At 35.6% G+C, this 15,516-nt stretch overlaps 1 protein-coding gene across 5 annotated transcripts in view; it reads left to right on the top strand.

Moving 5' to 3' along the window:
* The window catches only part of LOC136032025 (ankyrin repeat and BTB/POZ domain-containing protein 2-like), a 195,492-nt gene that overhangs the window by 173,758 nt on the left and 6,218 nt on the right, over positions 1-15,516 (top strand). For all 5 annotated transcript variants that reach the window (XM_065712108.1, XM_065712106.1, XM_065712107.1 and 2 more), the window contains 5 exons: positions 1,539-1,829; positions 4,027-4,320; positions 6,942-7,050; positions 11,769-11,974; positions 13,682-13,975. In XM_065712108.1, coding sequence (XP_065568180.1) covers positions 1,539-1,829; positions 4,027-4,320; positions 6,942-7,050; positions 11,769-11,974; positions 13,682-13,975 — 1,194 coding nt within the window. The remainder of the gene's footprint in view (positions 1-1,538; positions 1,830-4,026; positions 4,321-6,941; positions 7,051-11,768; positions 11,975-13,681; positions 13,976-15,516) is intronic.

Genomic DNA, 15,516 nt, shown 5'->3' with positions numbered 1-15,516 from the left:
AGTTGAAATTACTAAAACTATTTTAGCATAAAGAGTGATGTTTTATGGAGGAGACGAACCCCCTTATATACTTAATAATTTCTGTCCGTTTTGGGTTTTAATGCTGCTCCTTACTTCCAGCTGAAAAAAACTTTTTTTCATTTATTTTCTCATTGTTTTTTTTTTAAATAATGCTAGAAAATCCTCCATGGAAATTTTCTTCCCTCATGATAAATTCCTCCATGGAGAGATCTTCCCAAGTAACCCTCTTCCCCCCCCCTCAACGCGAAAGTCTCCATGAAAACGTCTGTATACTTCCCAATAACCATTACTATATGTAAACAATGGTAAAAGTTTGTAACTTGGAACCCCTTCTCCCGGGGACTGTGGGGGATTAAGTCGTCCCGACAGACATAATTATTAGGTTTTTCGACTATGCTGAACAAAATGGCTATCTAAAAATTTTGATTTGGTGACTTCGGGAAGAAATTAGCGTGGGAGGGAACCTAGGGGTCCTCCAATTTCTTTGTTCACTTAAAAAGGCCACTAGAACTTTTAATTTCCGTTAGAATAAGCTCTCTCGTGACACTATCGGACTACTGGTTCGATATGATCACCCCCTAAAAAAAAAAAAAAAAAAACGATCTGTCTTCTGGCAAAAATACAAAATTTCACTTTTTTGTAGATATGAGCTTGAAACTTCTACATTAGGGTTCTCTCATATGCTGAATCTGATGGTGTGATCGTTAAGATTCTATTAATTTTAGGGGGTGTTTCCCCTTATTTTCTAAAATAAGGCACATTTTCTCAGGCTCATAACTTTTGAAGGGTAAAACTAAACTTTATGAAATTTATATATTTAAAATTAGCATAAAAATGCAATTCTTTTGATGTAACTATTGGTATCAAAAATTTTTATTTTAGAATAAATTTTTATTTTTTTAGAGTTTCGGTAACTATAGTCTCGGTTCGTTGCCTGGAACTGTTTGATTAGCCAAAACTATAAAAACGGATTTTGATGCTAACGTATACAGCCAAAGAATTGAATTTTATGATTATTTGAAATTTGTAAGACAAAATCAAATAAAGGTTACATAAAATATAACAAAATTCATAAAGTTTAGACCTATCCATCAAAAGCTGACGAAAATGGCATATTAGAAATATGGGACATCACTCTCAAAGTGCCTCAACAAAGTGGTGTTTTTATAGCGTTTTGTGGCTAAAATAAAAATCTTTACTTAAAGACTACCCAAATGCTATGAACTATGTGCATAATTTAAAATCCTTGTCCCTAACGCTGTTCATTTAATCTTGTTTTTGGAGGTGTATTTACTAGGCCTTCAGGCTTTTCTGCCAAATGACAATGTAAAAATATTGGTCAGATGACTGTGTCACAAAACGAAAGGAGATCGAGAAAGGGGTTTGGTTGCCCTTCATTCACTTTTGGTCCTTAAAAGAGGCACTAGAACTTTCCTATCGAATGAGTCCCCTCTCAAGCTTTTAGGACCAGCACATTTTTAATCTTTTTCATATATTACCTACACTATCTTTTTCAGATAAATACTGTAAATGATTATGGAATGACAGCCTTAATGTTGGCAGCGGTTAGAGGGGATGAGTCCCTGGCTAAGATTCTCATTGATGCTGGGGCATCCTTAAACGCTGAAACACCTGTTTACCAGATAGCTAATCAAAATATTACACCTGAAACGCTTTACTGGACTGCACTTACTTACTCGTCCATTAACGGTCATGTTGGCATTGCTCGTATGCTGCTGGATAGAGGTGCCCATCAAGAAGGAGGAGCCAAAGTGGGGGAAGATAGATGTACAGAAACACCTCTTCAGGTTAGTTTTATTTCTTTTCAAACTCGCCATCAAAATATAGATACACAACGAATAAAAAGCTGATATTTGTTAGGAAGAATTTGGTCTAATCCAAAGGACAATCAAGGGTTATTTGTTGCATCTACTACGCGTTACAAACAGTTCAAATTTTGATGTTCGAACATTGGGTAAATTGCACCGAGACGACATTTTAGACGCCCTCCCTTCGCTCCCTTAAAAGTTTAAACTTCTATGCGCGTGTATATATTACTGCCACGAATATTAACTGAACATATCATAAATCTTCTTCAGGCATACACAGCTGCGGATATTACTTTTCAACACCGCTCTCTTAAAACCTTTACTAATTACTCAATTCTGTGAAGTTCTCACCTTCCGTAAATGTTCTCATAGCCTCTTTTATTTGAGGAAGTCTTGCTTTTCATTTAGCCTTCCTTTCATTAACAAAATATAAACATTTTTGTAATCTGCCATTCTTCATCCTTAAAACATATCCTAATTAGAAACATCAATGGCCATTTTTTTTTGGGGGGAGGGGGGCTGCTTTAAAGAGTAGCTCGTTATTTTTACTGAATGAAAATGATCTTTCAGTTAAAATAAGTGAAGTTGCAGCAAAATCGCCACTGCAGTAAATTCAAGATCATAGTTTTTTTTAATATCGATCTTTAGAAACTGACCGAACTCATTGTCGCTAGATGTACCCCCCCCCACCCAATATGGAAAACATTTTGAGTTAATCATATCGATTTTTATAATAAATATAGTGAGCGGGATTAATTGATAGGAGTGCTTCTGGTTTGATACACCGTTGCTCGAATGAATACCTAAAACCGTCCTTAGAAAATTTCTCCAAGAATTATCTAGCATATCTACTTCAACCTTCGTTGATGTTACTTAAACTAATTTTTTAATCTAATACATTTTGATAGATCTATTACTGATCGTAGGGATTTTTATTTAGAAAATTATTTACACTTTCAAGGCGTTTTCGAACAAATCCTATTTTGGCAGTCCTTTCTTGAAAAAAAATTTCCAAAGCTATAATAATTAGGCTTTACAGGGCTTGCCAAAAAGTAGAATGCTTTGAAATACAAATTGTGAAGTAAAGAGTATATTCCGAATGAAGAAGGCAATTTCTTTAATTTTTATACATGTATGTTTAAATAGACTGCTCGTGGAATGTCTAAAAGTAGCTGTAGTGGTCAGGTCCTTTGTGGAGAGGAGGGCTCACGACAGGATTTCCTTCCAAATCATAATTTTCAACTTTCCCTCATAATTTACCGCAAATTTCTTCTAATTTATCTATTTTTAGTATTGTGACGAATTAGCCATATCTCCCCCCCCAACAAAAAACAAAACGATACCCATGCGAAGCGAGTGCACCCTTGCGAGGCCCAAAACCGAAAAATGGGATGTTGGGTAACAATCATACGAGGTCCGATGGATCAGCTTATTATCACCTCTATCCACTTGCTTGAGCCTTTGCTTTTACAAATTATAGTCTTACGTCATCCCCCCTGCTCGTGTTGGTAACTCAGGCCTTTAGCCTCCATGAACTAGCAGAAAACCTACATAATCCCCTCCCTCTCTTGTTTGCAAGCTTAGTGGCGTAGTAGCAAGGTACAAGACACTTCCTCACAAAAGAAATAGTTTTGACCACTCATCATCTGTATATCGAAGAAGCCGGTTAGGTGGCTTTGACATATCGTTTGACATACCGTTCAAAGCTTTAGAATAGTTTTACTAAGTAGCCGACAAGGACGAAAGAGAGACCAGCGCGACCCTAATTTAATAGTTAATAAAGCTGGATTTTTTTCCAGTGCTTTACGAAGAAAAAAAGATGGGACAGCACATATGTTATTTCATTTGGTCAAGTTTTCGTCTTCCTTTACATACTTTAGTGATACTTTTTTTCTCTTTCTTCTCAACTATCTGCCATCAGCCTCTCTATTACCAGAACCCCCCTCTCATCCATCCACCCCTCCAAATCGCTCACTCTCTCTCTCTCTCTCTCTCTCTCTCTCTCTCTCTCTCTCTCTCTCTCTCTCTCTCTCTCTCTCTCTCTCTCTCCTCTCTCTCTCTCTCTCTCTCTCTCTCTCTCTCTCTCTCTCTCTCTCTCTCTCTCTCTCTCTCTCTCTATCTTGATTTCAGCTTTGAAATACCGAAATACAAGTGCCCGAAATTTTCCATGTTTCAGGTTGCAAGTGCTGCTGGAAATTTAGACATGGTTAATCTGCTTCTTAGTCACGGAGCAGATCCATTCCTTAGCACCGTTTCACGAGATTCATTATGCTACTCTCCTTCTTCTCAAAGAGGCTGCTACTCTGCCATAGCTGTTGCTGCTGCTCATGGCAAGAGATCTGTTTTACACAAGCTTCTTAGCCAACCTGCCCACTCAGTTCAGTCTTCTGAAGTTCTTTCCCTCGAAGAAATTTTAGCAGAAGGATCTTCACACCACAGTGCTGCGGAAAGAAGGATACCAAGACTCCAGGTATACTATATGTTAGACACTAAGTAAGATTTGAAACAAAATATACGGTAATTGTTGATCTATTGGTCTCTATTTGAGTAATTAGTTAATATAGGCAGAAACAAACAAGAATCGCTATTTTTATTTCTAATATGAATGAGGTACAATCAATCGGCTCCAGGAATTCACTGCTTGTATTGAAGAGCATAAAAAATGAATATTTACTTTGAGGTTATTCGGCTATACGATGGTGGCATTCTTCTCTGTATAGTTTTGCGTGTCTTGGGCTTTCCAGGCTAAGCAGAAAGACTCTGTCATGAAAAGCTTTATTTTCCAAGTATTTGCGTAATTTTTTCTTCTCATAACATATTTTGAATCAAATTTTGCAGTTAAAAGGGGAACAAGTTACAGTGAGCATTATTATATTATGAAATTCGGCCATTTTGTTTCCTCAATTCTCTTATGTTTTGGAGCTATGCAATTTCGATAATATGAATAGTAAAGTTGTGATTGACGTATAATCATTCATTTTTCATCACTGAGGCTTTGGTGTATGTATATATTTTTCAGTTGACGCCTTTTTACGAAATTTTGCTGCTCAAAAGAAGGCAAATCGTAGATGATTCCATGGTAAATATTTATTTATATTTTTTTATTAAGTTCCCACATTTTCAATTTGTTTTTTCTTCCTCTTCTAAAAAAGGACAAGTCGGAGAGATAATTAGACTGGATCTGGGAATAAGAGCTATACTTTACCTTCATTAAAGACAGTTCTAATCTATCTTTTTGGACTACACCTGTATTCTATGTTACAATTCCTTGGAGACGTCAGAATGGTAAACAGGATAGGTGTGCTCAAGGATTAGGCGGATAAAGGGGAGGAAAATTTCCCAAAGAGTTTGATTTAGGATGTTAAGTTTTTTAAGGAGTTCAAAACGTTGGCATTTTAAGAAAGTTGACGTATATTTTCCCAAGAAATATTTTAAGAACACTGTATTATTCCTTAATTCATCCTTATCTGCTATATTGTTGTACTGTTTGGGGTAGCACATTTCCTTCTAATCTCCATCGTATTCGAGTTTTGCAGAATAAAGCCCTTCGAGTGTTATGCGGTGTTGGTTTTAAAGACTCGGTACAAAAGAGGTATATAGATTGCAAAATCTTGCCTTTAGCAGGACTTTTATCGAAGCCTGTTTATATACAAATATTTTCAGAATTTTAGTATGTTTTAAAATTAGGTTTGAATTAAGAAGTGATATTCATACACATTTTCCGAGACAGTCCAATATAATTCGTTTTCCACTTGCTATTACCCGTAGATTTCAATTTTCTATTCGGCATCTGGGACCCCATGTATGGAATTGTTTACCTACAACTTTAATAAACATGGATAATTTTCGTGAATTCCGGCGGGAATTAAAGCTATTTTGCCTTAGTATTTATGGTTTTGATAGTGGACCTCAAGTGGGGCCAAGATATTGGTTTTGTTTTAGGTGATACTGGTCAAGTGGTTTTAGTTTCTTTCTGTTTTGTCTTTTTTGAAGTGTAATCCCGTATCGATAGAAATGCAGGGTAATTGAATATTTTTTTTCTTTTCCTCTTCTTTTCTTTTTTCATTTTCCTCTCCTTCTTCGAATTATTTTTATCTGTATGTGTACTGGGGCTGTAAGCCCAAAAAAGCTTTGTATCTGGCCATTTGCTTGTTTTATTTTGTTTATTTATATTAATAAACCCATCTCTCTCTCTCTCTCTCAAAGAGGGAGGTCAAGGCGATATCATGTTTTAAGATATCATCCAAATAATAATCTTATTCCAAAACCACTTAAGTTTTGTAACGTCCTCCTAATTTAACAATATTGACCTACATTTGAGGGGGGTGGGGTAAGTTTGAGGCATAGCTTTTTTTGCACTAGAAGCTGCAGGGGGGGGGGAGAGGGAGCGAAACAGTGTACAGTTATGGAAGTGTTATATGCCAATCATTCTGTATAGTAAGGGCGTAACAAAGGACAAACAGACTTTTATATTTTAATCAGCTGCTTCCTTTCCATAAAGGATGTCCACAAGCAAGGACATCCCCCCCACCCTTAGCAGAGCAGAAATTTAGGAAAATCATGATATTTTACTGTTTCAGACATCTCAAAATTAGAAATGTTCGAGTAGGAATAGATCTGTTAAGTCACTCAACTACCATAGAATGACCCTTTGGTAAATTTTTTAGTTAAAGTACATACTTTATCTTAACATGACAGCATTTTCATCTGCGCGGAAATTTTCGGATCTTATATACATGAAAATCTAAAGAGTATATGTTAACGCTGAAATCTATATCAATCTTTCTCTGCCTTCAGCAATACTTCCTCTCCCACAAATTGTTGTCCTATGATATTAAACCCAATTAGCCAGATAACAAGGAAACAAAAAAAAAAACTGATGATATGGGCACCCTGAAGGCAATGCGGAATGCGTTATATGTGCTAGTCTCAGTTGACGCACATATCGCATTTTGATTCGACGAATCAAGTGGAAGAAAGTGCAAGTCCGTCTACTTGAAAATATTAAATTCTATAATAAATAAGCAATTCTGAACAGACATATAATCACCGATTTTATTTTAACTGTCACTAAGATTATTTTCTTTGCAGATGTCTTCTGATGGGAATATAATAGATCCCAAAGCATCGAAGTTTTCGAAAATTCAGATCAAAGCTTTACAAGAAGCAATGTACCTCAGTGCGGAAAACGGGCATTTAGGTAAAAATTGGTATTCCTGATCTAACTTCATGTGTTTATTTCAACAAAAGTAAAATAAAAATGCAAAACTTTAGGCAATTTACGACACTTCCTATGCTTTAAGTTGGGGAGCAATATCAAACTGTTCGTAGTAAAGAATTGAAAGTAAGGAGTGAACTGTGCATATACTAATTGAATTTCAAAATGAAAATTTCGTAAAAATATATACATCAAAGCATTCTGCTTTTAATAGTGATTCAAAATATGCAAAAATTCGATCAATCTAGCAATTTATCGTAGAAAATGGTTAGAGGGCTCATTAGAACGGTAATTGAAATTTCTATTACACTTTTCAAGAAATGAAAGAGGTCCTACCACAGCAAAGTTGTATTTAGTGACTTTTTGCTGCAACTAACAACAGGTTTTTGCCCAATTTGCCCAACAGAAAACAATTTGTATCACTCAGAGGGGAGAAGTGGCGCCTGAAGCCGAAAAGTGTATTTTTAGACACACATTTACTTAATGCGATGGAAATACCCCTCTTTTACATATGGAGGGAGGGTGCAAAGGAAAATTAACCCCTATCCCCCTTCATCATGAGGAATACATTTGGAATAACCCTGCAATTTAGGTTCTCTAGGGTGACAATTTGCCTCCTTATACAGAAATATTTTAAGCGTATCAAAAAATCTAAACCAGTTTTTGTCTGAAGAATCCCTCTAGAAAAAGCATGAATGAATGACTCGAAAATTCATTCTTGGTATGAAGACCCAAAAATACTGTCAATAAAAAGTGAACTGGTATTATGTAGAGCTGTTGCTTAACGAAACTAATGACAATAGAGTTTTGCATAATGGCGCACCGGCTATTAGCGTGGAGCTCGGGCCTCTATTTGTGGTAGGGTGGGGCGCCTTGGGCCTTAAAAAGCAAATCTCTACACCCAGCTTTTCAACTTTCTTTTAGAGGTGACGCTTCAGATGAACATGGAGAGGGGATTGACTCTAACCTCTCTTCATCTGAGTGATACACTTTTATTAAGCATACAGTATGGTTGCTGAGGGGTGACTAGTTTTTGACGGGACAGGTTAGTTTTTAAATACCAAAGTAAAGTGGTAGGTTATTGATCTTAAGGGAAAAGAGCGAGGTTTTATTCCCTTTTATATAGGAAAATTTTATTTTGAAAAGAAAATATTATCTCAACAAGTCCTTTTCTTGATGCGTTTTTCTATAAAAGTAAAATTGTACTGTAAGAAATTGGGAATCGAGGATTTATGTTAACACTGATTATGATACTAACAAGGAACAGAAATAAAAAAAAAAACCTTTTTTCAAACGAAAGTAAAGAGCAGAATTTTTTTTTTATTAAAGAAGAGAATTGGCCCTTACAATGGTAGAAAACTCCCAACTATTGAGAAAACATCTCACTTTAACGTTATCCCTTAATCAATCATTCAATATAAATTAAAGTATGCTAACTTATGTCTTTTCTTTTGAACCTTTTTCTGTAGCTCCTGTTCAGGCTGAAAACAATTGATTTTCGATGTGTTGCCTAAAACAATGAGTTATAATTTCTGAACTCTAACCTCAGTCTGTCATCCTGAGGTAATACGATGCAAATCCCACAATATTTTCTTTCCAAAGAATCTCTAATCCCTGTCGCAGCAACGATTTTTTAAACTTGTGTTTGCATATTGTTTCAAATCTAAATTGTCATTCAGTAAATGACCTATGAACCCAACGTATCAGCAAGTATAGGATATTAGCCCCAACTGGTGCTATGTATAATCTGGGTACAGTGCTCCTCGGACAATATTTCAGGTTAACAAAAAAAAAAAAATATACAAATGAGGAAACATCGTGTTTAGGTATAAAAACTGACGAAAGAGTCCACTATAATCGTAATGAAATACGTAAAAACATAAGTACTTTATTGGTTTTAGATCCCTAGAGAATGTCAAAAGGGTTGTTGATAATTTCAGTTTATTTGTACACTTTTGGTATTCCAAGAGGAAGAAGGTGATCAAAATCCCCTTTTCCTCCTCTGTGGGTGTCTTTGCTACTCAATTAAGGAATATAAGTAACATCAGGACCGTGTCAAGTATTTTTGGTCGGTGGGGGTATTTTTTGGGGAGGGAGTTTACAAAAAGCTTTAAAAGACACATCAGAACGTGTTTTGTACATTTTTATGAGTCGGACAAACATTTCGGGAGGGGGTTCAGTCCCCCTAACGCCTCTCCTGAATACGGCTATGCGTAAAGGGGAAATATGCTTAGATAATAATCATAGGAATATAGATAAATATTAGGGGTCAGTTTATTTATGTTACTTTTTTTTTATTTTTGCTGAATAGGCTTAAAAGTGACAACAGTGCATTTTAAGTTGAAATTTTGATCTTTGCTTTCATCGAAAGCTTCATACTTTGATTTTGCTTATTTTGGGTATTTTTAATACAGTGTAAAAAGTAAGTTCCTGGCCGTTCAAAATTTCTCACAAGCATATGCGTGCTTGCCGTCATAGAAAAAATTCACTGGGGCCCATGACTCTGTCATGACTTTCATTTAAAACTTACGAACTTTATTTAATTGATCCCATAACTGTCTTGAAATTCTTGTTTGAGTTTTTGCCTCAGCTCCCTTGTTGCAGGCATTAAATGGAAAGGGGATCTCTTCTGAGCTTAGATTAACCAAATGATTTGAATATCCGAGGTAAAAATATTAGCAAAATGAATGAATGTTTTGAAGTTTTGAGCGTTTAAAAATTGATATCCCTGAAATTAGGAATGAATTAATGTGATCTTAGACAAAGAAAATGTGGACCGAAGGGATACCTTCACTTACTTTAGGTGCATTATTAGAATCGATGATAAATGCAGCGAAGATAAAAAAAAATTAGAATCGCCAAGGGAAAATGCATTCTGCAGTTAAATAAAAAGATAAAGGGCTAGATTAGGGGCTATTGAGAGAGAAACATGTTAAGAAAGCAATTCATATTTCATAATATGCAGAATAATTGCAGCTAACAGGTTTTGACTGCAGCTCCACTATACTTAAACCGCCTGTTGCCTTATCCTAATTGTATATTTCACATGCGTTCTGTCAATGCGTCTCTTTTGTTTCAACCCATGTACAGTAGAATCAACTGGTGACGAACCGGAAAAACAAGGGTGACAAATGGTGGAATGCATGAGAAATATTATATATTTGCACATTACGGGGGGGGGGGGGGTAGAGTATAGCGGAGCTGCAGTAAAAAAGTGTTAGCTATAATTATTCTGTATATTATGAAGTAAGAATTGTTTTCTTAACATATTTCCTTCTCAACAGCCCCTATTTTAGACCTTTAGCCATAAAAGGTTTGGAAGAATAGGAAGGTATAATTTAGAAATTTAGATTACATAGGTAAAAGAAATGATGATTATAGTGGTCAAATGGGTTCTTCGTAAAGTTGTGGAAGATATGGTGTATCATTTTTTTTTCAGAGAATTGGTTTAGAGGAGGGAGTTTTAGGTAATCGTTTGGACGACCGCACGTAAAATTATAAAATAAACAGGCATTGTCGTCTGATCTCACTATCAAAGGCTGGACTATATTGAAAAAGAAGTTAAGAAGGCTAAATAAAAAGAGGTAAAACGGATAGATCACGGTTTATAGATGAAAGACTACTGACATTGTGTTTCTTTTGTAATCTGGCTCGGTCCAATTACAAAACAAGGCTTCCACATATTGGACAGGATCATAAGAAGCGATTTTAGGGAAGAATAAACTTCAGAGTGAAATTCCAATCTCAATTTCTGATCGAATTAGAATCTTCCGAATGTCTTAAGACCAAGGGTGGGTTGGGAAGGATATATCGTCCTCGTATACGAATCAAATAATAAATTATTACTTTCATAATAAAGGGGTAGACCAGAAATATTCCTGAAAATAAAGTGGGAGCAGATATCAATTTCTACCACCCTTTCCTTAGAACTAATTCTTTATTTATCTGAAGGCTCAATGAGAGTTTGGATGTTCTTGGCTTTAAAATGTAATCTCAGAGGCATCTCCCCCATCCCACCGCCTACAAAATAATCCACCACCGCTCATTCATAATAGATGATGCTCATTTACGCATCATTGTATATAATTTTATGAAATGTGAAGCAATCATTTAGTTAAATGAAGCTTTAAAATAAATGTCAACTACAATTTTCTGCGACAAGAAGGGAGGTATTACCCCCCAGCACCCTTTTTCAGGCTTAGTCTAAATTAAGGAGATGAGAGGATAATTCCTACCAACCCCCTTCATGCCCCTTCCTATATTTATCTGAAGGTTCAAAAGGATTTAGAAAATTGGGCATTAAAATGCTTTGTTTTAGACATCTGGCATCCCCTCCCTACACCATGATCTACCGCCCTTCCTGCGAAATAGCTGACGTAGGATTCTACACTTTTCTTCCTTCTTTTGTTTGTCTTAACTACCCTTTGTTGCTCAATTTTACATTTGAGGAACATTTTCCAGATGGGCATTTCCCGAAGGGGATTTTCCCAGGGGAATGAGCTTGACCCCGGAAAACGAATTACCAATTACGTAAATCTTATTCTATTCTTATTAAAATACCCCGATATCAAACTTAAATTCTAGAAATGTTTTCTAGTGAAAACTTTACTTCTTTTGATTCGCATGTCACTGCATTGCACTAGAAATTTTTTCCTATATACTTTTCGTGGCCATGGACTTAAATATTTCTTTTTTTTTAGATATTACTTTAGATTTAAGACATCTGGGAGTACCCTGGACCCTCCATTGCTGGATGCATACCTTAGGAACAGCGCAAGAACAGGGGTTAGAACCAATTGTTGACCAACTTCTCCAGGACTTCCTTCATGTTTGGCCGGATGATTGTTCTGTTCCATTTATTGACGAATGTCTACCTCTTCTTTTCAATATTTTCCGATACAGTAAGGTATGTATTCCACCGGAGAAAATAACAATTATATCAGACATGGCTGTATGTTAAATCAGGCAAACAAATTCGCGATACCCAGTGAATCTGACATTCACCGACACTTTATTGACATAATCCAGCAAAATCAACTATAAGGAATGAATCTAAATATACAGTTGTGAAGGGATTTTACCATATTCTCGTGATTCTTCAAAAAATTGATCGGAATGGTCATTATTCATCTTTGTGTAAGTGTTTATAAAAATTATGCGCCTTGCCTCAAAATGCCAAATTTTAAACATTGTAAAATGGTTATGTTCTAATTTTGAACTTTAGATTTTTTTCTCTTTAAATTCTAAGATATATAACTCAAAAAACAGCTGAAAAAACTTGGGATATAGACAATTCGGAAAACAAAACGACTATACGTGCTGTCGTAATTTTTACGCATATTTTCCTAGAAATCAAAATATTTTTAGAGCTGAACTAAAAGAATATACAATTAATCAAAGACTTAGCAGTTGGGGTGTGAAGCATATAAGAACCCTGAGATGGAAGCTCTATTGATTTTGGATCGGTTCTAAACGGCCATTGTTTTGACAATCACCGTTATTTCGGATTCATATTAAATCATATTAGTGGTAGATCCTATTTTGAAATTGCCATAAAAGCTCTAAGGATGTTATTCGCTTTTCCAATCGTTATCAGTTCCATTTTGTGGGTTGATGTAGATTAATGCAGAACAGAATGGTAACACTCAGTTCACTTCGTAAATAACCTAGGACTATCGCATCAAGTCTAGCTTTGAGGCCCTTATTCGGTAGCACTTTATGATTAAAGCCCGTTTTGTCGCAATTAAATATTTTATTTCTTATTACGCTTTCAGCTTCAATACACGTTTAAATTTCTTTAAATTTTGATGATAGTTTTTCACTGCAAGTGTTCAACTGCGGATTCTACATTTCTTTTTTCGTCTGGCGGGCCAGCTAATCAGTATCACCTACTTTAGAATATATTCCAAAATGTAGCGCTTTTTTTAAGATAGCTCCTGAAACATGTAGCTTTATCCCTAAACTAGACACACTAAACGTGCAAGGCTTCGCTAATTTTCTCATTATAATTTTTTCTCGGTTATCCTGTCGATCACGCAAAGTCATGGGGAAGGCTATTTTTGTGATTCTGATCGTTTTTCTTCCTATCTCCAACAATGCGACGCCCTACCCCATGGTTATCAGTCACCTTCTGCAATGTTTTCCCTTTATTCAGCCATTGTAGTTGACTAAGTGGTGGCGAATTCCCATGGTAACCGTACAGTCAAAGAGTCTTTAGTAAGAGATCCCATGCACTCACTAACGCGTGTAAGGTATTAGAAGAGTATTTTTCAGCAATCTTTGTTGCAACAATTATTTGAATACAAAATTTGCAGATTATGTAGAATGTGTGGATGACCGAATGGCGGACTTTACTTTACTTACCTGTATATACCTCTATATACATAAATACTGGTGTATTTATACCAAAAAATACATTTTCAAGGGTAATTAACCCTCCACTCCCCACTGGCACCCTAAAACTGGAAAAACATATCCTTCATGTGGGAACAGGGACAAAAAGTGCAGTTTCGAGCCCAAATCTTTCAAATTTTTGACAATTCATTGCGACTCATCTCTGCGGGAAACACCCCTCTCTTCCCTGTGATCGTTTATAACTATTTTAATTTTACAGGCTGAAGGTACAACTTTACTATTGGCCGACATATTTTCTACTTGCTACGGAAAAGATCCAATCAAAGAAATACTTGATATTGCCCTCAGCCAGGGTCCAAGAATAGATCCTAAATTCGTGAATAACCCAGAGCTATCTGATGTACAGTTTCGAGTAGAGGGCCGTGTTTTCTTTGCTCATAAGATAATTCTGGTAACAGCTTCGCCAAAATTCCAAGAAATGCTGAACTCAAAGTTTTGTGATGGAAACTCGCCTGTGATACAAATAAATGATATTCGATACGATATCTTTGAGGTTAGTTTTTCCTCATCTTCTTTTTCCTATTATGTCTTTAGTAAATTAGTTTATGGTATTTTAAAGTCCCCCGCTAACATCGACTCCAAACTCATGTTAATAGATAGGATTTGAAATTGAAATTTCGTTCATAAGCTCGTGCTATTCAATCCTTTTGTAGTTCGTTGCAATAATTGTTTCCACTTGTCACAGATTTTTATTTCCTCACTTTTAAAATTTTTATTTTCCACTGTCTATTTCTAATTCATTGCCGAGCTTACAGAAAGCTTACATAAAGCAAAATCTGAATAAGATTTTACCCTGGCGTTGCCAGATTATTTTGTTGACGTTAGGCCTTCCACTAACAATTTATACCAATTAACAGCTAAAAACATGACTAATTTCGAAATCAAACAATTTAAGCAGTGATAGAACTCAATTTTAAAAATCTATGCTAAGGAAAAATCATTTAGTTGGTTCGGCAATAGAAATTATTCTACAGATTGAAGGACAGATTCAAATTATTGAAGGACATCAGTTCGCGAATTTTTATTTTCGAATTTTGTAATATCCTTTGTGGAGATAGTCTGTTCTATTTTTCTTAATATAAAAAAAGGAAAGAACTTTGAACTAGTCTTTTCAGCCAATTTTCAATTTCCTAAAAGACGCTAATCTCCCTTTCAGAGGGTAACGAGGGGTTTGTTCGAAATGCCAAACAGCGATTCCAACCAAATGCTATGAAGAAAAGTAGCGAGATTTGCCTGAAAATTTTATTGAAAACGGGTCCCGATGTTCAACTAGTTTTATTTTGAAAGTTTAATGCGTTAGTTGGAGACTGTTTAGGATCTTGAAGGAAACTTTGACAATATAAAATTTTATTCAAATAAATTTAGGACTTTAATGAGTATTCAGCAAACTTTTCTATTTAGGGCTTTCTTTTATTGAATTCCCAAGTCAATTTCTTATTTAGTTTAAATGCTAATTTTTTTGTAAGAACAACCCCCCTCCAAAAAAATTAAGACAAAATTAACTTTTTTTTACCTTCAGATTTAAAAAACAAGTAAAAATTATACGTTTCACCCGTTTGATAATCTGAAGCTTATACCCAGTGTTCCTCAGGGGGACAAGCGCGACCTAACAAATCGTGTTTTTAACCCACCCCCCAGACCCTCTTTATCCAAGGCACATCTATGTTAAGGAGAAAACTAAACTAAACTCGAAAACTAGTAATGCGGGTTTTTTTTAGAGTCTGGCTTACCAAACTGTGACTGGGACACCGTGCAGATATTTCTAAAAAAAAAAAAAAAAAAAAAAAAACAGCGACATGTGTATGACTGTTTGTATCAACTTAACATGACTCCAAAAAAAGAGGGAAGCAGATAAACTTAAAATACCCTTCAGACTTTGCAATTCAACACCGATGTAAGCTACAATATTAAATCGGGAAGGGGGGAATCAGAATATCGTTGAGCGGATACGAGAGTGAATTAAGTGCGTTTGTACCTGGAAAGCCTAAAAAAATCACATTCTTTATTAAGAAAGGACAAAAGTATATTGATCTC

This window comes from Artemia franciscana, chromosome 10 (assembly GCF_032884065.1).
Source record: "Artemia franciscana chromosome 10, ASM3288406v1, whole genome shotgun sequence".
NCBI classification, from domain to species: Eukaryota; Metazoa; Arthropoda; class Branchiopoda; order Anostraca; family Artemiidae; genus Artemia; species Artemia franciscana.
The sequence above is the reverse complement of the archived record's forward strand: the minus strand, read 5'-3'. Positions and strand labels throughout refer to the sequence as shown.